This window comes from Anser anser (genome assembly GCF_964211835.1).
Source record: "Anser anser genome assembly, chromosome: 2".
NCBI classification, from domain to species: Eukaryota; Metazoa; Chordata; class Aves; order Anseriformes; family Anatidae; genus Anser; species Anser anser.
This window is the reverse complement of record NC_139721.1, coordinates 118852924-118878858: the sequence shown is the minus strand read 5'-3', so window position 1 is coordinate 118878858 and position 25935 is coordinate 118852924. Positions and strand designations below refer to the sequence as shown.

At 38.7% G+C, this 25935-nt stretch overlaps 1 protein-coding gene across 1 annotated transcript; it reads right to left on the bottom strand.

The window, feature by feature from the left end:
* Nucleotides 1-1797: 1797 nt before the first annotated feature.
* TCAIM (T cell activation inhibitor, mitochondrial) lies at nt 1798-25626 on the bottom strand. Its single transcript, XM_083823165.1, has 11 exons — nt 25457-25626; nt 23965-24036; nt 20655-20790; nt 19971-20124; nt 18602-18848; nt 17239-17361; nt 15297-15394; nt 13097-13188; nt 11455-11687; nt 8279-8410; nt 1798-4932 (listed from the first exon to the last, which is right to left on the bottom strand). The coding sequence occupies exons 2-11, from the start codon at nt 23991-23993 to the stop codon at nt 4707-4709; spliced, it is 1470 nt and encodes a 489-aa protein (XP_083679291.1). The 5' UTR covers nt 23994-24036; nt 25457-25626; the 3' UTR covers nt 1798-4706.
* Nucleotides 25627-25935: the final 309 nt, after the last annotated feature.

The following is a 25935-nucleotide window of genomic DNA, read 5'->3' as shown; positions in this document are numbered from 1 at the left end:
CAAAAAGAAATTAAAGCTGACTGTGATCTTAAGCTACGTCAAATTGCCTTTTGTTCTCCACAGCAGCTAGGTGGGGATGTTGGAAACGAATTAACAAGAAAATTATAACCCTGCTCTTTTATCTAACCTCAACATTAAACATCATTTCACATTGCTGTTGCAGCCAGCACACCTTTGGCTAAACGCTGGCCTCTGCCACAGTTCCAAAACCTTTTTACTTCTGCTGTAGAAATCCAAGAGAAGTTTGCAAGGGGGTTAGCAGCTCAGTCTGGGGGGAGTAGGGCTATAGTTAGCATAATCCACAGCACAGATAGAGCCAGTCTAAACCTGTTCTCTTTTGATAAACACATCAGGAAAAGAAAAAGTGTTCAAAAAATATTTAAACTTACCAATATATGGAAACACACAACATCCAAAAGCTATGGAAACAAGACTGCAAGGAGACTTTCAGAATGTAAAAGCTAGCAAGAAAATATTAAATTTCAGCTCTACTGAATAAAATATCGTCAAACGCCTTTTTTTTTTTTTTTTTTAAGACATTACTGAGATCGCAATCAATCAGTCTGGCTACTTAGACATACAGCGCCCCATCAGAGGATTTAGCAAAAATGAAGTACTAAATTATTCAGTATTTAAGCAATCACGTAAGGAATATGTAGCTGTAAAGGACAAACTGCAAAAGAAGATTATTTTCCCTGTTACTTCAATTTATACTGCAGTTTTAACAGGGCCTTCCAGGTAAAAATCTAAACATTTTTTCCATGCACAGAATTTAGATCCCAATTTAGCCACATATTTCAGTCAAATTCTTCCTGTATTTATATGCAACAGAAGAGCACAATCTGTATCTCTGAATTTAACTTATTATTTTTACTGCATTTACAGCTACGCTCTCTCACAGCTGTGTTGCATTTGATTTTTATTTATTTATTTTAAGCCTCCTCTGCTACAAACTCCCACACTTTTAAGGTTATAAAGAAATACTAGGGAAGTCTTGTCTTTGGATACATGTACTATAAACATACAGTATATGTGTAAGCCCAAGGAATCACAAAAATAACCCTGTTCAGATGCACACTGTATTCTCAGAATGACAATTTTAAATGAATAAGCTTTAAAATTTCACCTTTTCCTCAAAAAAAGCTTTTTAGCTATAATGCACGCAAACTAGATCAGAACCATTCATGCTCTCCAAGAAAAGCTCTGATGCATTTTGAAACACGCTTAAATACATCAGCTCTAACCTTCTGCAATATTTACCATTTTAAGTCTTTTTCAAGATTCATAATCAACATTTTGAATGTCTGGTAGAATGTGCATACAAGCCAATCAGTCCCTGAAAGTGTATCACAGCAATTAATAGCCAGAATAACAGTGACCAGATGGGTATTATTTCACTTATTTCATCCAATTTTTATATATAGCTCAGAGAATCAAAATTGCATATTAAGCTGTTAAAATACATGTAGGAAACTTTAACACTGGAATTCATACAGAACTGATACCATAAAATGTTAAGCATACACCTGACAAAATGGAAATTGATGTTTGCCACTGCATGCATCTCCAGATCAAAGTATTAAACAGCATCAAAATAACGCATTAAAAGTGATTTTATTTTTTTCTTAAGTCCCCATGTCTTTTATTCTAGCACTGAATTTTTGAATTTCCTTCTGGCAACTGCGCTAAAACAATAAACCTTCCTGAGAGGCTGAATGACATGATCTGAGCATCGTGGTTTATTAACTCATGACGGATGACCAGCACACGTTTCAAGTCTTTGATCACTGGGAAAGATTTTTACTTATCTTTCAAACGTTTATCGCAAATTTCTAAACAGGAGGAGGAAAACTCAAATTAAGCCAAACATTAATGACTAAAACAGCAAGACATCAACTCCACCTAATTTGATATTAGAATTTGTTTTTAAAACAAACACTTCTTGAAACTTCATACTGAGCATGTTTTCAGTTGTTGGTCACAGAGCAAGCAGGAATTCTGTACCAAAAAACACCATGGTAGATGTTAACACTCATTTAAAACTATCACCACAACGAGCTGATAGCATACAGTCTGTTGAGCAGAATCAAGGTGTTCTGCCCCATTTAAAAGCAGGTCAAAGTTTCAAATTCCCATTTCCACTCTGCCATTGTGATGAAAGGCTTTCAGAATTCTAGCCCCCTTTTTCTCCCCCTCATTAAAATACTGTAACATAAAATATAATTCTGACAGATTTAAACCATACACAGCTACCTAAACGGACAGTTCTGTTACTTTCAGGACAGTGTTCAAAATAAATCAAACTTGTCAAAAATAAAATAATACCTATAACATGCACGTTAAGTTCATTTTTTTCCCCACTGCTTTTCTACATATATTTAAGAAAAAAAGGTTGTGAGGACAGTACATTTATAAACTCAACTCAACCGTTCTGCAGTAAAATTGAACTACAGAAAGCGTGCTACAAAATAATTCAGCTAAGATACAGACCTTACAATGTTGAATTACTGAACTAGAAAGAATCTTAATTTTGCAGTTGCTCAATTTTTGAGCAGTTTTTAGAGATTTTAGCATGCAGCCCCCTTCTCTGGGAGGATAGCAGCAGAACTGTGACTGGCTTATTGCACAAACCCAAGAACTCAGCCAGGCAGTAAGCATCCAAGAAGCAGGCTGCCAGCCTTTCGGGGGCTGACACGTTTTGTCAGAGGATTTTAGCTACTTCCCTGCTAGAAGGAATGGTGAGACTCATGAGATCTATTCCAGACTGGAAGCGTCTAATTGCAATTATTTTCATTACTTCCACATTTAAACTCCATCATCCCATTCCCTCTCGCCTGTCCTTGCCTACTCCTATCACTGTGCCAGGCCGGGGTCCTGACAGACCCTTTAAACTTGCTGAAAGATCCCACGTTATTTCATAAGGGCTCTTTACAGCTTACTTCTCCTTCTCCAGCCAGTTCTAGCTGCCTTCTTTAAGGCTCAAAGAGAAGGTCCCTAAGTCTAGTCACTGCTTTTCTATGACATTAATGTCAGCCCTCACTCAATCCCTAGCGGGATTCCTGTCACAATCACATCAGGATCTTGATCGAGTCTACTAACCTTCCCTCATCAAACATTTTCTCTCTTCTACAGAGATTGGAGAGCTGCTTCCTGCCTGAATGCCTGTAAAGGGGCATTCAATTCAAGGGAGAAAAAATTGCTACACAGCTTTTATTACTGAAGCCACCCTACTTTCAAAGAGCTACAAGGAGTATTGCGAGGCTACAGGTGACAGGACTGGCTCATTTGCTTAGTTCAACTGGGACACAAACATTATTGTCAATACTAGGTGGACAGAGGGGGAAGTGTCATGCAATAGAAATTAACTGTTTAGTCAGAAGAAACTATCAACTGAACTTTATAACCTATACAGGAATTGCTAAAAATTTGGCTGAACTAAAGGCCCAAGAAACTCCAGTTCTGCCTCTCCATTTTAAAACAGACGCATTTGAGATCACAGTGGTTTTTTTTGTTGTTGTTGTTGTTGAAGTTTGCAACATCATAATTTGAAATTGAACCTTTCAACTGAAAAACTGGAGAACCCCAATAATTTCCTTCCTCAGTACAGGTGCAAATATAAGGCAGGTAAACATCAGACAAATCCTTTTTTTTTTTTTTTGCCAGTTGTTATAGGTGAAGTCCATAAACATTAAGCTGTTGGATTCTCCTCAAAGGACATTTTGCAAAGTAGTAACCCAGATACAAAATACATCTTGGCATGTATTACAATGAAAAAGTGTCGACAAATTCACACACTTTCATTTTGTTTAAGCAATAAAGTACCAGTAAAGACACACGTTTGCTCTACAGAGCCTTACTGCAAGCTCCCTGCTCTCACTGAGAAGTACTTACACTTGCAGACAATCCCACTCAAATCAATGCTTCCTTTCCTTAGACGTCACATTAAACTACTCAGGCAGTAAGTGCCGTGAATGGGATTTGCAAACTGTTAGTAGTGTACAGAAAGATAAGTCTTCACAAAATTTGAATTGTATTTGCTTCACAAATACAGGAAAACAAAAATAGAATGACATCTCCTCTACAGTAAGCGCAGACAGTACAACTGGTGTATTTTGAAATTCTAAGGCAACAATATTGGACCAGCATATGAAACTGTACTACAGAGACCAAGTTAATGTACTGCTTTCTTCTGCAGAATAGAAGTACTTTTTTTTTTTTTAATTCATTAAGAGGTAGCAATATGAAATGCCAATATTGCCACCAGATAACTTATATACTCAATTTCTGCATTGAAAAAATCCATTAAGATGATATGTAGTGTCTGGTTTGAGTAGTATACTCTATATTCAAGGAAGTCTGTCTGGCAATATTCGTGTGTATTAAAAACACACATGCACATTTTTGCAGACTTGCAATTTAATATCTTTTCACCGTTAACTACAAAAATGCAGTTTGACAACTGCTTTCATACACTGGGACTCCTACAGTAGTACAGAGAACATACAGCTGCCTTACCTAGAACTTGCAATACTGCGCATTGTGCAAACTGTCTAGGACTCCAATCCTTTCTGAGCAGCAGTTAGAAGAAAATTTGAGGGTTGAGCACAGATATCAAAATACAGATTTAAATAATTTACTCTTAAAAACATTCATATTTATAGCCTCTTACAGAAAATAAACAATTCATCTGATTATCAGATATGTCCTCAACTTTTCCAGTTCCAAGGTATACACAGGTCTCCATCCTGCAGCACAGAGTAGAAGTGTGAAATGCAAAGGTGCATGCCTTGTAGGTAGGGTAACGATTCTTCCAGCAGTCGCTTACAGCAATCTATCATCTGTGCACTGGAAACGCTGGGTTCCTTATACAGCCGATCCAAAGAAAATTTTTCAGTGGAAGTACCAATTAGCTCTTTTTCTGTAATCATCATCCTAGCAAATGAAGACAACATACAGAGACAAAATTAGAACTTTCAAAAATCATTAACTTGAACCAAACTTTGAGTAACTACATTTACAGATTATACACATGTAAACAAAGGTAACGCTTCCTCATGTACAGGTATGGTACTGCTGTAATTTTTGTGCAGGTCAATACCCACATCTGCCTCAGAAGCTAAATTGCATATGCTTCCATGACCATGGGCAACAGCATGCCTACACACTTGAAAGCCCGCATCATTAATTTTTTTTGCTAACAAGGTAGTCATAAAAATACCAAAAGAAAAATTCTGTGAGGTCAATTTTTAATATAAGGCATGGAAGCACTCAAATCACCTCTAAAGTATGAAGTTTAAAACTATGTTAGTAACTACTCTGTCTTCTTAAGAACTCTCTGCATGCCATCAAATCTAATGGATGACAGGTACAGTCACTTGATGTGTATTAAATGTGTTAATAACTTACTAATTGTAGGAAGTATACAGAATATCAAATTCATAGCTTGCAGATGATTATTTCCATTCACTCCAAACAAAGAGTAGTAAGACAGATCACACAGCAAAATTCAAGCTCCTCAGAAGTAAAGTTAATTTGCAGAATGAATTAAGATCACTGAAACTATGGATTGTATGATGCAGATTCAGATCGGATTCAGCAGGACTTACTAGCTCAAGCACTGTGCCACATTCGCATAGCTATACTTCTTTCAGAGCCAGCTTGGTTGTAAGAACAGCACCACTGCTGCCTTACAACTCGGACTCTGAGCTAACAGGCCTCTGTGCTGAACCTGGAAATGGAGAAGGACTGGAGAGTGTTGCTGCAGTTGTGCTGCACCTGGATCAGCTTGGGTACTGGCTAGGTCTGACAGTGCCAGCTGCAGAGGTGGGATGACTCTGTACCTGTTTGGTGAGGCTACATATTCCAGAAGGGATGAAGCTGGACACTACCACAAAAAGGCAGATTTGACAGACCCGGAGCAAGCCTGCCCACTCCACTGAGCATATCTGCACCACTCTCCTGAGCATGTTCTCTAATACCTGTGAGCCAAGCTTTCCTGTTCTGCAGAACCCCAAGCTCCCTTGAAGGATATAAAGTCAGCTGCACGTAATGAGAACCACAGGCTTATTTTTAGTCACTTCCACAAGGAGGCTTATACCTCTACCACACTACGAAACAGATACTTTCTGAAAGTGAGGAAGGGGATTCATACTAGAAGACTGACATTATCCACACAGGTAACACAATTTTGTAGAACAGCAATGTCCAAACTCTCCAGCACAACAGGTCATAGAGAATTCCAGCTACACTACGCCATTTACTGCATGTAAAACAATCACCTGCATGTACAAAGTATATCCAGTACATCTCAAAATATTTTCCTTTATCTCAGATCCCCTTTACAACCACAGGATGCTAAGGAAAATCAGAAGTACAGAAAGGGTTCTGTTCAAGGAACCATTAAAAGGAAAAAGGAGTTTTCAGCTTCAATAAAAGGACACTAACAGAGAAATATGACATATCCATACACTAAAAGAACAGGTGATAAATACAGAGTGACTGTTTTCTATTACCTACAGCATAAGAACAAGAATGCCAAATCATCAGGCCATGGTCTATAAAATAAAGAATACCTCTTCCCTCCTTCAATATACATGTGGTAAACCTAATTCAACTCTGCAATTTGCTGCCACAGGATATTTTGAAGCCACAAAGTGTAAGCTGGCTCAAAAAATAATTAGACAATTAAGAAGGGAATAAAGATCTAGTGAATGCTTTTAACATGAGATAACACTTCCAGCTTCAATTACTTAGTCAAGTACAGACTGTTAGAAACTGGAGAGGAGTACAGAGTAAAAAGAACACCATAATTTTGCCCCATTCACATAGCCTTTCCACAAGCTAACAGATGAGGGGGTTTCAACAGACCTTTGATATGACCGAGTATAGCTGTTCTCAACTATTTCATACAAACCAGCAATCATCCAACACACAGAAGAGCTGAGATATTTAGCTTGCCTCTTACATTGTTACAACACAGCTGCTTATACTCTGAGGGGAGCCCCACAGTTCTTTCACTGTTAACCTAAAGATGTCATTATTCCTGGATGAGTGTCTTTATGATGTGGGGTAACATGAGGGTTTTGGGGGGAGTGAGTTACCAGATGCAAATGCATACATTTGCAACAACATCCCTCCCAACCTCTATAGACAACACTTTTCCAGCTGTCACATACAGAAAGCTGGATAGAGAGCTATTCAACAGTTATCACTGGCAAAAATAACCAACCCTTCATAGCTGTGCTTGGATTATGGAAAAACTCCAAAGAACCTCCATGCTTTACCAAAGTCCTCCCAGATAAGTCCTCCCAAGGAATGAGATCTTAACAGAACTAAAACCATAAAGTTTTCAGTAATGCTTATGCCTAAAATAACCTTCATAAAACTAGCTGGATCTTATAGATCATAGATGTGCTCACAACAAAGTGTGAGGTTTCAACAATTCATTAAAAGCAGAAGGATAAGCTTGCAGTAATGACCTGTAAAAGGATAGTAACACCCAGTTATCCATCACAGTGTTTTATTCAAAATAAAATCAGCATCTCTACTTCACACTCTTCTTAATCCTCAAAGACACACAGAACATACAAGGTCAACAACAAAATTTACAAGTGTGCTGGATATTACATGTTATGGACTTAATATTAAGTGCTGGTACTGAGACTCACTGTAGTCACTCTCATCTCACAAGCATCTGTGAAAAAGTACCAAGGAGGTATTTTTTTCCATCATTCTATCCCTAGTTTTTCGCTTCCCCTTATTATGTGCTACCTAATCTTTTCCTCATCTGACTGACAAACAACTAGATATAATAACTCTCTAGTCAGTCTCAGCTGTTTTTAGTTTTATTTTATTGTTTTCTTTTTGCAATTTAAGTAACATTAGTAGAAGTATGTTGCTTTTCTTACTCTATAGAAAAGAGTAAGAGTTTTTCTTTGTTAAAAAAAAAAAAGAAAAATTCTTCTTTTGGGATGTCATTAAAAATTGTCTTGTAGGCAAGGATCTGAATTTCTGAATAAAATTTCTGAACAAAGTACAATTTCTGAATAAAGTACAACTATTTCTACCACCTGAAGGATGGGTATTTTCTGACAACTGTTTGTGTTCACAGAACACTTGAATTTTTAACTTAGTAAAGCAGGTAAGCACAGCTTTACTTTAGAAACAGAAGTTGGTTTTCCACCAGAAGAGCACAAATACTTTCTTCAAAGTTCTACAACAGCTACAAGTATACAAAGATTTTCATAAGCTAAATGTACCGAGTCATATAAACACTTACTCTTCCTTTCTTTTCAGGTTCTCTCTTGCTTCCTGTGCTTTGGCAACAATAAACCATTGAAGGGTTGCTGGATCACAGACTGTTGGGATAGTAAAATGTCCAAATTCATGTAAGCTTGGTGTATATCTATCACTGTAATGAAACATGATGGAAATAAAAACCAAGGTATTTTTTTCATATTAGTATTGACATGAATTACTTTCAGAATGAATTCTAACTATGAGTAAGAATATCACTAAATCACATTCAGAATAGCTGGTAAAAAACAAATCAAGTTTGGCTTATGAGAATATAGAAGCATCATACATAAACCTTTTCATTACTTTTCATAAGCAACTCAGTCAAAAAACATCAAAAAATACACACCAACACCTTTATATGTAACCGTGTGTTGTTCTGACTGCACAAAACCTTTTATTGGTGGAATTACTCTTTATGTGAGAGAGCAACTGGAATGTATGGAGCTCTACCTCGGGGTGGATTACGAGTGAGTTGAGAGCTTGAAGGTAAGGAAACAAGGGCAGGCTAACATGGGTGACACTATTGTGGGTGTTTACTACAGGCCACGTGATCAGGAAGAGGAAGTCACCAAGACTTCTACAGACAGCTGGAGACAGCCTCACAATCACAGGCTCTGGTTCTCCCAGGAGACTTCAACCACCCTGACATCTGCTGGAAAGACAGCACAGCTAGGCACAAACAATCCAGGAGGTTCCTTCAGAGCACTGATGTCAACTGATCTATGTGTGGTGGATGAGCCAACGATAGCGGTGTGCTGCTGCTCCTTGTAACTAACAAAAGACAAGTTGGAGACGTAAAGGTTGGTGGCAGCCTTGGCTGCAGTGGCCATGAGATGGGGGGGAGTTCAGGATCCTGTGTGGAAGCAAGACAAGAAGTAGGATTGCAACTCTGGACTTCAGGAGAGCAAACTTTGACCTCTTCAGGAACCTACTTGGAGGAATCCCACTGGTTAGGGCCCTAGAAGAAAGGCGGGTGCAAGAGAGCTGGTTAATATTCAAGTGTAACTTCCTCCATGCTCAAGATTGGTGCATCCCTATGAGTAAAAAGCCAAGCAAAGTGGGCAGGAGACCTGCACGGATGAGCAAGGAGCTCCTGGCAAAACTCAAACAGAAAAAGGAAGTACATAGTATGTGGTAAAAAGGGACAGGCCACTTGGGAGGAATATAGGAATGTTGTCAGGGTACGCAGGGATGCAATGAGGAAGGCTAAGGCCCATTTCATTTGGAGTTAAATCTGGCAAGGGATGTCAAGAAGAAGGGCTTCTTCAAATACATCAGTAGCAAGAGGAAGACTAGGGAACCCTAGAGACAAGAAAGACTGTAGAAAGAAAGATTTTCCCTTAGTTGAGGAAGACGGTGTTAGAAATCATTTAGGCAAAACTGATACCCACAAATCCATAGGCCTGGATGGGATGCACCCATGAGTGCTGAGGGACCTGGCAGATGTTATTGCGAGGCCACTCTCCATCACGTTTGAAATGTAATGGAGAACAGGAGAGGTGCCTGGGGACTGGAAAAAAGCCAGTGTCGCTCCAGTCTTCAAAAAGTGCAAGGAGGATGACCCACGAAACTACAGGCCAGTCAGCCTCACCTCTATCCATGGAAAGGTGATAGAACAGCTCATCCTGATGTCATCTCTAAGCATAGGGAAGAAAGAAGGTGATCAGGATTAGTCAGCAGGGATTCATGAAAGGGGAAATCATGCTTAACCGACCTGATAGCCTTCTATGATAGAACGACTGGCTGGGTAGATGAGGGGAAAGCAGGTGGATGTTGTCTACCTTGACTTCAGCAAGGCTTTTGACATGGTCTTCCACAACATCCTCATAGGCAAGCTCAGAAAGCATGGGTTAGATGAGTGGACAAGTGAGGTGGACTGAGAACTCGCCGGATGGCAGAGCTCAGAGGGTTGCGACCAGTGGCATGGAGTCTAGGGCGAGGCCAGTAGCTAGTGGTACCAGTCTTGTTCAACTTATTTATCAGTGACCTGGATGAAGGGACAGAGTGCGGTCTCAACAAGTTTACTGACACAAAACTGGGAGGAGTGGCTGATACACCAGAGGGCCGTGCTGCCATTCAGAGGGACCTGGACAGGCTGTAGACTTGGGTGGAGAGCAACCTCATGAAGTTCAACAAAGGCAAGTGCAGGGTCCTGCACCCAGGGAGGAATAACCCCGTGCAGCAGTGAGGGCTGGGTTGAACCTGCTGGAAAACAGCTCTGTGGAGAAGGACGTGGGAGTCCTGGTGGATGACAAGTTAACCGTGAGAGCCAGCAATGAGCCCTTGTGGCCAGGAAGGCCAGTGGTATCCTTGGGTGCATTAGGAAGAGTGTTGCCAGCAGGTTGAGAGGTGATCCTCCACTCTACTTAGCCCTTGGTGAGGTCACACCTGGAGTACTGTGTCCAGTTCTGGTCTTCCCAGAACACGAGAGACATGGAGCTCCTGGAGACAGAACAGCAGAGGGCTATGAAGATGATCAACAGACTGGAGCACCTGTCATGTGAGAAGAGGCTAAGAGAGATGGGCCTGCTCATCCTGGAGAAAAAAAGTCTGAGAAGAGATCTTATCAATGTATATAAATATCTTAAGGAAGGGTGTCAAGATGATGGGGATCATATTCTTTGCAGTGGTGACCAGTGACAAGACGAGAAGCAAGAAGCACAAATTGAAACACAGGAAGTTCCAACTGAATATAAGGAAAAACTTCTTTACTGTGAGGGTGATAGCGCACCAGAACAGGTTGCTCAGAGAGGTTGTGGAGTCTCCTTCTCTGGAGATATTTAAAACCTATCTGGATGTGAATCTGGTGCAATGTGCTCTAGATGACCCTGCTTGAGCAGGGGGGTTGGACTAGATCTCCAGTGATCATTTCCAACCTCAACCATTCTGTCATTTAAACCAGCACAACACTGTAAGATAAAAACTTTAATTTTGATTCTTAAGTTGATTAAAACATGCAGAATGTCTTTCAGTCTAACTCCTTCTGAACCCAGAAAAAGGCACACAAAACCTTGAGAAATAAAAAGACTGACATCATGAAAATCTGAAATTTAGTTTTCTTCTTAGTGAAAGCAATAATCAGTTTAACAACAACAAAAAAAACCAAACAAACAGTAAAAGTTCTAGAAGGAAGAAATCTTCCCTATAAATACCTACCTTTCTAGAATCATTTGCAAGCCTCGCAGACTGTGAGGATGAAAACGTAGCCTACTGTCAAGTAATTTATTATAGAAAGAGTCCAGCGTCTCATAGTACTCTTCTAGAGTCAACAGGGGTTGCAGCTCTTCTATGTATATAACTTGTATGCCTCCCAGAAGTTGGCTTATCTGATCTTCCAAAAACAGCAGCCTTTTCTGAAGTTTATAGTAATTTGGCAGTCTTTCAAAAATCTGTACAGGCACACACACAAACAAACATTTCCTACGTTACACAGCACATTACAACTGTAAGAATGAAAAAATTAACAAGAAACTATAAAAGGAGACACTGAACAGTGCAAACATACAACCCAAGGGAAAAATTAATCAAAGGATATAAGAAATCAGAAATATCACATATATACATTTTGGTACAAGATATAATGGAAAAGGTTTGTAAGTATTTTCAATATTTACACTATAAAGGCACCAAAGGCCATAAAAAGATAGATGGATGCCCTTTATCTCTCTATCTATGAAAATTAATACTCCCAGATCCCTAAACAACTATAATTTAAGGCCTATGTAAAATGTTTATTACCACAGTTACAGTGGTAGAGGTATTCTACATACTGTCAACAAGAGTGGTTCTGACAGACTGATTTATGTCAGTTCTAAAAAAAGGCAGTCTCTATTGCAGGAACAAGCACTTTCTAAGGATTTGGTTGATAACATAGTTTGTCTGGAGTCTGAAGGGAGGGGAGGGAAGGATGAGGCCTCTGATTTACACATCTACACCAGAAAAGATTAACAAATGTTCAGAATTGTGAGTCAAGACACAGAAGGTAGGCGACAGGGCGAAGGCTGGAACAGGGAAGAAAGTGAAAAAGGGAAGTCCGTTGCAGTCACTTCCTACCACCTACCCAATTATTACTAGAATGCCGCTTTTCATACAAAAAAAAATACTGCCACTTGTGAAATTGTTCCAATCTCTCTAGAAATGACAGAGTAGTAGAATCCAAGTAGCTTTTGGCATAACTTCCACTGGCTCAGCATTTGCAGTTGTATGGAAAAACTGCAAAAATACTCTAGTTATCATTATCTATGATAAACCATTTTACGGACTGACATGGACACTATTCTATTACTTTCTTTTTTTTAATAATTCCTAAATAAAGCACTAGAACCTAGGAATGCTTCCTAAAATGGGTTAGAATGCAACATAAGTTTCTACTCTCTAAAAACCAAGTAACTAACCAGTCTCATGAAGATCTTCATCAACTTTTTCTGTGTATCGTTTAATCTTCAGTGCGCTTTAAAATCAAAAGCCCTTGTTTTCAGGTTTGAATACGGACCTCTTTGACTTCCAAAGCGAATACCATCACCACGTTTGTTTTGCATAACAAATTAGTTTGATTTACATCTAATCAGGAATATGACTGGTTTGTTAACAGGAGCAGCGGTAAAGATCTGACAGAGATTGTTAGTAAGAACACATCACAGGATTATATTTGGGATGCAATATACACAGTTATGCTAAACATAGCAGCTGCATTATTTCCTTTAAATTACTCATCAGTGATCTGCAACAATTAATATTTTGGTTACAGTTTAAGAAAAGGATGTCAGAGCAGACAGTATTACTTGCTTTGAAATCTTACTTTGGTCCAGTGATGGTGAACATCCATGGTCCCCAGCATTATGTGGCCTGCCGCACTCATACCTGAACGGTCTGTGAATACCACTGTGCGCCCTGAAGAGCGAAGAAAGCTCTTTACTAAGTTTGGTTATTGTAATTATTCCCACAATTATTTAAGGTTTAGCCACGTATGTCATAAGCAACGCGTTTTCACTGCACAAAAATAAACAGGTGCTTTCCTTCTGCTCAAAATCTGAAAAAGTGATTCTTGAAAACTCTGCTTCCAGATTTTTTCCGTACCAACCTCAACTAGCTTTTATCTTTTCCCAATTTAAACAGATAGATTTGATAGATTTTTAGTTAACCAGACTTTTTCTTACAAAGACAGTTCTTAAAAAAAGAAAATTGCAGCAGACTGCATCTTCAAAGAACCTGTACAAATAATATATACCCAAAGAAATATATGCTGTATACTTAAAGTATGTGGAAAAGGTTGGTCGAAGAACTATTAGCACAACCATTCAACACTATTTCCACAAAGCTGTCAACAGCATTCAAGCCATCAGGAATGCCTTCATATTAGGTTTTTTATTGGTTTGCTTTTAAGAAAGAATAAAAGCAACATAAAAGTCTAATGCTATTTTTAAGTGTAGCACAAAGATTCTCAAGTATTCTCGTGGGTAACAGCACAGGCAACTATTTACCAAAATAAGCTTCCAACAAAAGTCTTCAGTGTGATGCATTAGTCTACAAGATAAGGCTTAAATAGAAGATCTGGAATGTACCAGACACCAAACCTAAAGAGCGCAAAAACCAAAACCAAATAAAACCACTTAACTTCACTGCAGTAAAACAACAGATGACAATTTCTAAGTTATGCAGCATTAACACTACATGGTTGGAAATGTCTAAAAGCACTAAATAAAATGCTGGATGCTGAACAAGCCGTAAGTTAAAGTAATGCTACCAGTAACTCCACAATAACTAATTCTTGAGATCAAAAGGGCAGGTGTTGTCTTTGTAAGGAATCATACTGGGTAACTGTAAAAAGGGAGCATCATTCCATCTTTGATGTTAAGCTCCACAAGAACTACAAGGATGAGATTGAAATAATTAGGCATCTCTAAGACAGGAAAAATCAGACAAAGAATAGAACATAATGGCTTCCAATTATGAGACCAGTTATTACTCTTCAAGAGTCTAGATGGAAAAGGCAGCTAATTATGTTGAAAACGTACCTAGGGGAAGAAAAAAAGCTTCTCTTGAACTCGCCTCTCTACCTCAGCATACAGACACTTGAACGTGCTCTCAGCAATCGTGTTTCCAAAATACTTAAGAGCGAGCAACACTGACTTCTAGACATCTAGTCCATCCTCTTACCCCAAGGCAAGACCAACTGTACTTTTAGGTACTCACTATTATTTGTCCAGTATATTATTAAAAACATTTGAAAATGAAGACTACAACCAGGTCACAGGACAGACCTCTCTAGCACTTTACATCTCTACCATGCTTAGGTAAAGAAACTAATTTGAAATTTGATACAGTTTATACTTATTGTCCTATTCACTCTGTCTTTTGACAAAGGATTAAGTGAACCCTCAAATGAAAGCCACTCAAAACTGAGTATCTTGAAACAGGCAAAAAATGTGGAGTTACAATTATAGCAAACAGCTACTGCCAAGGCCAAACAGCTGTATCAGAATAACAGTATATCAGATTTACAGGATATTTTACTTTTTTCTGAGAAGAGACTTAATTGTGAGTGTTTTATTGAACACGCATGATCAGAGAAGCTAATACGATTTTAAAGGGATTCTATTAAGCACTCCTTATATTGAATGTTTAGACAACCACTAGCATTTTTGTCTTGAATTTACTATGAGTAACAACATGTTGCTACTCACTATCTTTTCAAAGACACAGTCTGGATTTTTTGCATTTGTTTTTAGTACTTAGTCTTGTGCCCTCACCTCACTCCTCTTGCATTTATCAAGTAAAAAAGCTGAGTGTAGAGAATACATTGTAAGGAAGGGTCACTAAAAACAGAAAGTAGCTTAAAATGTAAATTCTCACCAGCTTTTTAGTAAGCTTGCAAGTTTTTTTTGCAGTTATCAGAAGCACTCATGAAAAATACTACAGCTCCCTTTTCACAGAAGAGTCATGCTAACCTTTGAATCAATACTCTATTAGGATATATGAAACAAGTAGTGGAGATATACCTTTAACATTCTTTAATACTTCAGGTCTCTGTTGGACTAAGCGACCCAGACTGTGCAGTTGGCTACAGCGATGAGCAATACCCCAGCTTCTCTGCCACCTGGATAAAAACACAAATGAGAGCATTTCATTTTCAACTTTATAAAAAAAAGAAACACAGAACAACAACACACAAGCTGAGATACAGACAAGAACCTTATAAGTCAAATGATTCGAAGTAACACTTCTTTGACAGTAATAAAAGCAAAGACCTATCGAAAAGCTGTCCATGTCACGCTATTTGAAGAGATAAAAGTCTAAATAAAATTTCACAATCTCTCTTGAAATAAGTGCCAAGAACAATATAGGATAAAAACAGATAAGAGTAAACTTGTCTAAGAAAAATAAATATAAAAGCTGGTGGACAGAACAGAATTTGAAAATTAAACCTCTTGCCCAATAAGAAGGGGGTTAGTAAGCAAATAGCAACATACTAGCCAGGATTTGGTCCACTCATGTGGCATGCTGTTTCTGTTTGCACACTGTGTAATGTTTGTCTAGAGCAGCAAATATTGTATATAAAGGAAGCTGTCTTTTAAGTTCCTAGCTCAAAGTATCATGATTCTAGCAGTAAGTTGCCTTTTTTTTTTTTAAACAAACAAACATATTTTAGAGTGGAGTAAGTTTTGTTTCTATAACATCATCTTTGTTAAACCACTCAGTAGCCAGGTGTTACATTAGTGACTTTAATAAATGTAGTTTTGATTTGACTTAAAAACGTAGTTTTGATTTTGAATTTTGATTTTCTTGATCAGGAAGAAGAGACAAGCTATTAATTAAATTTCAGAAAGTGTTTAAATTAAAAAGTTGTCAGTCTATCAAAAAATGATGTTTTTCATCTTTGGAAAAATTGCTGGCTGATATCGAACTGTATCAAAATGTGAAAGTGGCATTCCAGTATTGTGCTGTGCCTGGCTGGGATGGATTTCCTTATCTTCATAGCAGCCCTGCGCTTTGGATTTTTGACTAAGACCAAGGACAACGTGCTGATGTTTTGGCTATTGCTGTGTAGTGCTGGCACAGCGCTGAGGTTCTTTTTCTTCCACTCTGCCCCTGTCGGGGAGCAGACTGGGGGTGGGCAAGACACTGGAAGGAAACAGCCAGGACAGATGACTCCAAATGAGCAGAGGGACATGGCCATTTCTGGTTATGGCATTTGTCTTCCCAAGCAACCATTATGAGTGCTGAGGTTTGCGCCCCAGGAAGTGGTTAACACCTGCCTGTCAATGGGAAGTAGTGAATTAATTCCTCATTTTGCCTTGCTTGCACACACAGCTTTGCTAAACTTTTATCTTGATCCATAGATCTCACTTTTCCTCTTCTTATTCTCTTCCTCCAATCCCACTGGTCGTCTATGAGTGAGCAGCCGCCTGCATGCTTAGCTTATTTACTGTTACCCAACAATACCATTTTGGCTTTCAGTAGCACCAGACAAAGATATAAGATAGAATCTGTAAGCCACCTTTTTAACTCCATCTGTCCTAAACTTATACATGGAATAAAGCTAACAATCTCATTCAACCTCTGAACACAGGCATTAGGCTGGAGGATCACAAATAGTAGCTTCCTATTAATAAATTTATTTTTCAGATTCCTGGTATTTGAATCCTTTTCTAAATGATGGAAGGCTAATATAACTCCTAGAAGGTGCATAACTCCTCAAAACATAGCAAACCTATGTATTTAGTTACAAATGTTAGGTCTTTTGGAGCAGATTGTAACAAGGAAGTTCTGTCCTGCTACAATTCTTCTGGAGAAATCTTATTCAATGCAATAACAGTATCATACATGAAATACAGCTGCTGTGCCGGAATAGGCCTTTAAAACTCATGGCATGGTATTACACAATGCCTTGGTTTGGCTGTCTTAATAGAAGTAATTTATTAATAGAAGGTAATTTATTACCTGATATCTGAGAGCTGGAGTTGATGAGAAAGTTCATTTTTTAAACGTTCAAGTTCTTTTCTAAGTGGCAAACTCTTCTTTAGCTTTTTAACTGCAGTTGCTTCATTATCATCTAGCCAGGATCTAAAAAAAAAAAAAAAAAGGAAAAAGGAAAAAAGTAGAATGTTGAATTTTCTCTCTCATGCAAACAGTACATCTAACTGAATTCTTACTGCTAACATCGATGTTTTATTTCAAGTTACAAGGTAAAGAGATTTTTTCTTTTTTAAAGTAGAGGTCAGAAACTGAAACCACTAACTGCTTCCCATTAAAATATTTACAAAGGTAAACCTGGTGCTCTCTATATTCAGGGGGACTAGGCAATCAGATTGAATGGAAAGACTTTGACAACGTTACAACTATAAAACTTTGAGAGGCGTGAAAGGTGTAGAGCAGCAGATTAGTGCTATTTATTTAGGTGAGCTGCTTCAGACGTCAGTGCTTTAATGAAAGAAGTTCCCAGTCATCTGTCTTTAATAAATAAATTATCCTAACAGACTGTCAAATAAAGGAGGTGGTACTAAAGGGCCAAGTTACACAACTCTTACAGAGCTGGAATGAGCACAGATTATACAGGTCAAAGTTTTACCGTTCTTTTGTCAGTAATCACAACCCTGGAAACACGACTTACAGAGCACATCTAAGGCCTTGAATAAACAGTTCATTCTATTTTTAGGAGAAAGCTACTCTTTAAGAGATTTAGCCTTGGCTGATAGCATGAGCTTATTCTCACACACTCGTTTTTACAAACGAATACTTCAATTCTTACAAAGTATTCTAAGGGAATACAGCAAACAAAAAAGGAGCCCAGCGCCAAATGGCTAGGTATTAAAACCAGACTGTTAATAGATAACCGTTCGTGTCATTTCTTGTCAATGTGTAAAAATAAGTAGAAATGTTGTCTACTTCCTAAATCCCAGTTGAATGTTTTACAGTAGTATGTAGTATAGTGATTTTCTTTGTGAAATGCTAGGTAGGGTAACGGGTTATTTTTTGCTCAGAAGATACCACCACCATAATGCTGCGTTTATTTCAAATGACAGAAGAGTCTCGTTATAAAAAAAAAGTTTTTGATATGCTAATTTTAACCCTTCCCCCAAAAGGAGCACATAAATACAGTTTATACAGTTTATAAACAACCAACTTCTAAATCATAACATGCTACATATAACACAAGTTTAGTATTTATAATTGATGGTACCTTTAGAAGCACAATGCTATGCCATCTGGCAACTTAAAACATTCTGACCTTAATTTTCATGTATTATCTTTCTTCATGTATTACTAGGTTACAAAAATAAAATCAAATACAAGCCTTACATACGTTAAAGTAGTTTCCACTCTTTGGGCTTGTTCTAGGTCTTCCTCAGGATCCTTGAATCCAGTAAACGAATAGTAAGTTTTATCCCATTTGATCGGTCTGTTCTGTGTGCTTTTTGCTTCCTTGTGGGGCTGAGAGTTCACATTCAAACTCTGAATATGCTCCGTAGATAAACTGCAGGAGTTGAGAATATCTAATACTGTGCTCAGGAGATCCCTAGTGTGTAGTGTAAAACTGACAGCTCGAAACCCTACAAAATACAATTAGCATTATTTAATTAAATTACTTTAACTGCATTCACATTTCTCTCATCTTAAAGGAGCTAAAATGAGGATGTGCATAGGCAGAAATTATTGTGACATTGTTTTTTTCAATATTCACTGCAAAATTCAAAGCAATTTAACCTTTACAATTGACTGTTTTGAAAACTATAAACATTTTAAAGTATCTGAATCATTGGACAAATCGAAAACCTAGCCGCAGATGCAGCAAAATCCAAGAAAATATTATTTTGCTTTAGCAGTGGCAGTCCAACAAAGAATTCGTATTATTACTGATCATCAATTTGCATGGAATTTGCACTTACACACTGGCTAAAACTAAGGTCCAGTAGCTAAATGACTAGACTAACTACCCAATAAGAAAGCAAGCCAGTACTGGAGTCAAAAGCAGAATGCTGCTGATAGTTCAACTGGCATAAATAGACTGGACATACTGCTACGATTTTCTTGAAACACAGTACGATTTTGTTTTCTGGCACTAGGGTACCTGACAATTTGCTCAAGTTCTTTGACTAGCAGAATACAGAACATAAAACTCATCTGTTAGATAAGGCCTTCTGATTCATCAGAGACAAATATGTAAAACAAAATTAATCAAAACCTCTATTCCAAATTTGGCAATATTGACTGTAGTCTCAAAGCTAAGAGAACACGTGGTAAATTAAAGCTTTAGATATTACATATGGCATCTGCTTTCAGAAGAAATTCCTGCCGATCCTACAGGCACCCTGATATTGAGTACTACATATTGTCTGCAAAACAAGGACCCTGTTGTTGTTCGAGTTAAACATAAATAACGTATTTAAAGCACAACAATTATCACTTACATCAAAGTGCGTTTTTTTATTTCATCATACTGTAATTTGACCTCAACCTCAAATTCTCATTCTTTCAATACTTTTAAAAGTTCAAGATGTTTAATTATTTAAGATGGTCTTAACTGGTCTGATCTAATACATATTTTCATGGTTTGACAGTATTTTATTCAGTTGAAAAGTCATCATGACTGCACAAGGCATCAAAGACTGCACAATGGTCTTTCTTAAAGAATTTTAATACAGTAAGATACATTCTGCATGATATAAAAGCACCTGAAGTACTGAAGGATTCTTGAACATTAGAAGAGTTTGGTTCTCTTTCTCTTACGTAAAAAGTAAGCTGAGTTGGCTTAAAAGAGCGAAATCCTGGTTTCTGTAGATTCTCCAAGTAGCCATTTAACCTCTTCAGAGAGTTTTCATTTACTTCCTGTTAAAAAAATAACAAATATGGCCAGTTCTCATCTAAACCTTTTTAATCTCAAATGCAAAATTAGTGTTATTTTTTTAAACAATCTGCCAGCTGCTCTGAATGACACAGTTCATATTCTCAGCATAAATGAATAATTACCTTGCATGAACACACTGTATGATGTACATACTTGTACATTCCTGTAACAGATGCCCCAACCCCATTTTTAGGGCTTTCAGAAAAAGGGCTTAAGAAAATAATCCATTGATTTCAAATATGATGCACAGCATTTCAAGCAATATTATACGTTAAATGGGAAAGATTCCGTATTTTCTTTACAAAAATTGTATAGAAAATATGACTAATAAAAAAATGTTTAAGGATCTATCCTTGCTAAAAATAAATTAAGCAGTGCATCTTTTTGTTCTTTTGTAACTGCATTCAGTTATAATGCTACCCCACCCCCACCCCGAAAGCAAGGAAAACAGAACGCTTTCACCCTTGATGTATGCCACATTTACAAAGAAATCCCATTGTAAGATTTTTACCCTTTCTTTGGGATGCTGGCCAAAGAAATCTGGATGCACAGCAAAATAGAAAGGTCTGAGAGCATTGATGGCATCAGCTCCTGACAACGTTCTCGACTGAATAATGCATTGTAGCAAAATCTTCTCCAGACATAACCTAACAAAATAATAAAATGTTTATGTATGATGCAACCAATCAAGTGACAAACTGATATAAATTACACTAGAATGTGACAGAATGGAGTAAACATTCTCAATTGCAAGTATAATCATTTAAAAGTGTTATTAGAAGTCTGAGTGCTGTTTTTTTTCCCCTTGGGACTCACAAAACTGCATTTATACAGAGCAAACCTAACAGGTTCCAGACATGGTGGATGCTAATGGCTGATTAAAGACATTTAAGTACAATAACATTTTCCTCTAAAGTAGGCTCAAATGATAATTTCCCAGTCAAGTAGTCAGAATGATAAAGACTGGCTTTAGTGGCATTTTTTGCAGCTGTTCCTGAAGCTGTTCCTGAAAACCAACCCTTACATACTTTTGAACCTCCAAGTTAAAAACCCAGCCCCGCTTTTTTTTCAAGCAGTGCCAAGGACTATTAAATTTTTCCCAGAAATAATAACCACAATTCAACCAAAAAGTTCTGCATTTGTTCGAGGGTCACAATCATGTCAATTTTGAAACAGATTCAATCTAATTTCCCCAAACATACTCCTTTATAGAAGACGTCTAGTAAGATGACAGTACTTTTTTGTCCTTTGATCTTCACTGAAAGAGAAGGACAAAAACGAATTTCAGTGGTAGGAAAAGAAGAGTGTTTCAAGTAAGACCAGAAAGAAAAGTCAAATTAAAGTTCTAGGAAGCAGAGAAAGTGCAAAAGATTGAATACCTCCAATTATGCATAAATTAAACAACAGTTCTGCAAACAGCACATTTGTGTAACAGAAGACTGAAATGGAAGAAAAAACAAGATCTGAATTAAAGACCACCACCATTTCCTGCCGTAGCTTAAAGTTGATATTCAAGTCAGCATACATTACAGTGTATTTAAAAATGGCAAGAAGAGGCAAAGTGTGAATATTGAATGATTTCCTTTACCTAAAAAAGGTAAAAAAAAATTCATCTGACCAATCATTTCATCTGTGATTAACATTAATTTTATTTTGCAACTCTGAAAGGTAGGGATTCTGCTCTCTTAAGCAATATAATACTGTTTCACTCCTCACAGTAACATTCATTCAAACTGCAGGCAGTAAGCAATATATGGAAGGTAAGAAACAAAGCTGCTTCCAATTCACATAAAAAAAACCAACTATATTAGTAATAGTAAGCAAGACTGCACAGAGAGCTATCTGCTCAGCATCCTACACCAGGAAATCATCTTTGGACACAGAAACATGTGAGACTGTTTCTGACTGCTCTCATTAATTAAAACCCACCCCCCAAAAACCCTAAGCCTGTGCTCAGATGGTCTTTCTCATACTGGCAAATGAAAACAGCCGAGTTGCTAAGCTGATGCTATGACCCTTACTTTACCTTTCTTCTGTCAACCTTTCCAGCTCTTCAATTAGAAACATAAAGCAGTTAAAGCTAATGGTTTCTGCCTCTAAAAGGAAGGCAAATATTGAATTAGCAGGTCTTAAAAGTCAGCTTGCTGAAAACAGGAAAAGAGTGTGTAGAGAAGTGGGAAGGAAAACCTGTAACGTAAGAAGAGTGATGAAATTTCCAACTGCTATGACTAAAGATAATTTTTGTGAATGCAATTTAAATGGAAGACAAAAGTCTGTCATTTATTACTGGCAAACATTTCTACCTCCTTGCTGGACACGTCTGAGGAAGGCTCTAAGACTACTCATCGCTATAGCTCACGACCCTACTCAAAATAACAGGAGATGGTGAAGCACTATGGCAATATCGTGTTTTTATGGAGAGCGAAAGCTATCAATAACAAGAACGTGCCAGAGGTGCTCAGTGACAGAGGAAAAAACCTCTGCCTGCCCTGGCAAGAAAGGCAACAAAGCACACCAGATGGAAAGTCCACTTGGTCATATGCTTTATTATTTTGAACGCAGAAAGACAAATACAACTGTTTTGCTGAGAAAAAAAAAAGTTTTCTTCATATTTGTCTTCTGTAGCAAGTGGACGCAACAGTGAAAAAAATTATTTCCAGCAACAACAACAAAAAAGTAAATTCAGCCAGTTACCTATCCGATGGCAGCTTTTGATTAACACCCACGTAAGAAACCCACATCCTACTAGGCCCGGCTGCTGGGAAGAAAGAAGCAAGGGGTTCAGTTCTCTCTTCACCTTGTTTGTACACTATATCCCACGTTTACCCTCCAGCTACATTGCATACTGTGTCCAGTAGTTTGGGGAAAAGTTCCAGTGCACCTGGAAATTATTAATCATTTCCATCTGCTATTCTACAAGAAAAATGTCCAAGTATGGACACCTTCAGTGCACTTGTTTTGTATCTAAACAACTCTGTCATGCTAGTATGAAGGCTCAGGATGCCAGCCAAAAGTCTATTTTGAACTTGCTTAAAAGAGAAACGCTCAAAGGCCAAAATTAGTCTGCGTGACAGAAGGAAGAATTCATTCACCGAAAATGAAAGACAGAACTCTGAGGCATCCTTCAAGTGAAGTGACAAAATATATGAATTGAAATGAAATTAGGGAGAGAAAATGCAAGGAAGATGCTTATGGCTTCTTTCAGAAGGGACAACAGATTGTTTCGAGAGCTTCATGCTGATTTGAAGAGCAGAGAAAGGCTTCATGTTAAAATCAAGGTCATAACCACTTCGAGGGCAGCCGTCTCCACTCCGTGAAAGATGTGAAACACAATCTCTCTTAGAATATATTATGCAATCGTACTCTAGGGCAGATTTAATTTATTGATTAATTCCCTTCAGCTTTCTTTTTACTTTTTCTTTACATCTCCCTGAAGTTTAACTTTTTGCACTGAAAAGCTTTGTTAAATTAAGCTCACTACTACAGATATATTCGCTCATTTTTAAACACTGAGCTTTAATAACTCAGTAATACAGTAACATATTGGATATCGTATTCAGGTTTAGAATACCACTTTCTCATAATTAAGCTATTTTCAAGGCCTTGCTTTGTTTAGAGCCTTTTTAGCATCTTGCTTGAGGACAAGCATATAGCTTTTGGGGATTTTCAACTCTGGATGCTCTGTTGATAGCTTCAAGCTGTACAGATGAAAAAGCCAAAGAAATAAGGATTAAAGAAAAAATACCTCATCGATGTTACATACATGCAAGTCATAAGCAAACTCCTAAACACACGCTTATTAAGTCAGCAACATGCCTTACCTTCTCACGACTCTCAAGCAGCAAAACATTTCAACGACTCAATGCTCAAGAAAGTTTTTGGCCATCCATTCACTTAAAAAAATAAAAGAAAAAACTGTTTAGTAGCGGAGATGAGCATATACCGGTATTTCTCTAAATCTTGGGTGATAACTTTTAAAGTCAGAATAGCAAGACAAAATTGAGAAATCGCACTAAAAAAGTTTCACAGAGAACAGTTTCCTGCTTTCTCTGCAAACAGACTGCAAGGAGTCTAACAAACATCAAGAGTTTCTACTATGTTTTGATTAGAAGATGAATATTTAAAGATGTTCTAGTTAGGGGAAAAAAAACAGAAAAAAATCTGTATTGGAAGTGTATCCCATTTCTCCTGATGTTCAGTTTTTGACATAAGTATGGAAAATAAAAAAAAATAAAGCTTTTCAAGCATTAGCACACACCAATTAATAGAATTCCAGGTTATTTTTCACTCCCCTAAGACCAAAACTTTCAAACAAGTGATATTATTTTAAAACTTATATGCCAAGTATTTTATTGGACCATGACATGAAACCAAAGGGAAGGACTGTTACGCAATAACGCCTGTTAGTCTTTTGAAAAGTTTGCTGGCATTCACAATAATTAATCAGCATTTTCTACCAGAGAGAGGAGTTATTTCTGGACTATGCATCTGTAAATCGAGCGTTTTCAAACAGGAGATAAAACACTTAGCTCGTCAGACTGCAGCCACGCGCCTAATTACTGGGGATCAAGGGGGAAGATCCATACGGCAATGCTTCCTCGTATGTTTTCGGTGCGCTTTTAAAAATACTTTATTTAAAAAACTTGGTTTTTACACTTTTCAGAATAGCGAGCACCCCAGGTGCGTTAGCTTGAGTCACCTGGGGTGAGCCGCTACCAGGCCGACGCCGCCCTGGTTTCCAACAGAGCGTGGAAGTTACTTTGACTATTTTGCAAAACAGCTGAAGTTTGAGAAGTGCATCTTACTGAGACAAATATAGTTTATTAAGAGTGTATTATCACATGCAGGTAGAGGCAAAATATGTTGAGCTAAGATTTCTCCAGTTTTTAAATTGTCTCCTGATTTTCAACCAGGTGAGCGAGACAACGGTCCTTTCATTTTTTAGTGTCCGTACCAATGGTATTAAGCGGGAACCTGCCCCAGGTGCATTAGCAGGCTCTCTGGTGCTGGGACAGCTTTCTCCCTGTAAGTTTAGCTCCAGTTATTCGGACAGGGGATGGAAAAACCCCCGAATCTCCCTAATCTGCGGCGACACTTTATATAACCAGACAAAAGCATCATTGTTTCTCGCTTCAAACGCTCCAGTAACTGCACAGAAGTCGTTCCGGTCCTCGTTTGAGCCTCAGGCTCCTGAGGGAGCCTCACCCGCAGGACACCTCAGAAGCACGGAGCCCCCCACGCCACGCCGCAGCCCCCCGAGCAGGACGCCGGGGGGTGGTCGCCGCCGCCGCCATCCCCCGTGTGGGGGCTTACCTGCGCCTGGCTCCTCGGGCAGCCTGCGGAGAGCCGGCAACGAGCAGGGGGCGAGGCGGCCCGGCTGCCGCTGCCCGCCCAGCCCCGGCCCTGCCCGCCCTGGCCCGGCCGCGCGGCGCCCCCCGCTCCTGCCCCTGCCCGCCCGCCGCCCGCCGGGGCCCGGCCCCCATCGCCCGGCGCGGCCCCGGCCCCGGAAACGGCGCCAGGGGGCGGGGCCCGGCGGCCGCCCAAGGGGTTCCCGCTGAGGGCGGGAGCAGCGCATGCGCAGCGCGGCGGCTCCGAGGGGCGGAGATGGCTGCCCCGCCCCGGGGGGGGGGGGGGGGGCAAAGGGGCCTGAGGTGGGCGGGGGAAACGCCTGGTTTCGGCTGCTGGTTTTGAGTAAACGCACTGGAAACAAATGAAACAAGCGTTTTTCTTCCAGAAAACTAGAATGGTGTGAAATTTGGGGGTGGCGTTGGATGCTTTTACACAACAAGTCG

What these genes read in the sequence shown, in the direction of transcription:
- TCAIM (XM_083823165.1), bottom strand. Translation starts at nt 23,993, where the DNA reads ATGTTTTGCTGCTTGAGAGTCGTGAGAAG. An exon ending in TTCACCATCACTGGACCAAA is followed by an intron (nt 11,688 to 13,096) that starts GTAAGATTTCAA and finishes GTGCCTGTACAG; the next exon opens with ATTTTTGAAAGACTGCCAAA. An exon ending in AACCTGAAAAGAAAGGAAGA is followed by an intron (nt 4,933 to 8,278) that starts GTAAGTGTTTAT and finishes TTCATTTGCTAG; the next exon opens with GATGATGATTACAGAAAAAG.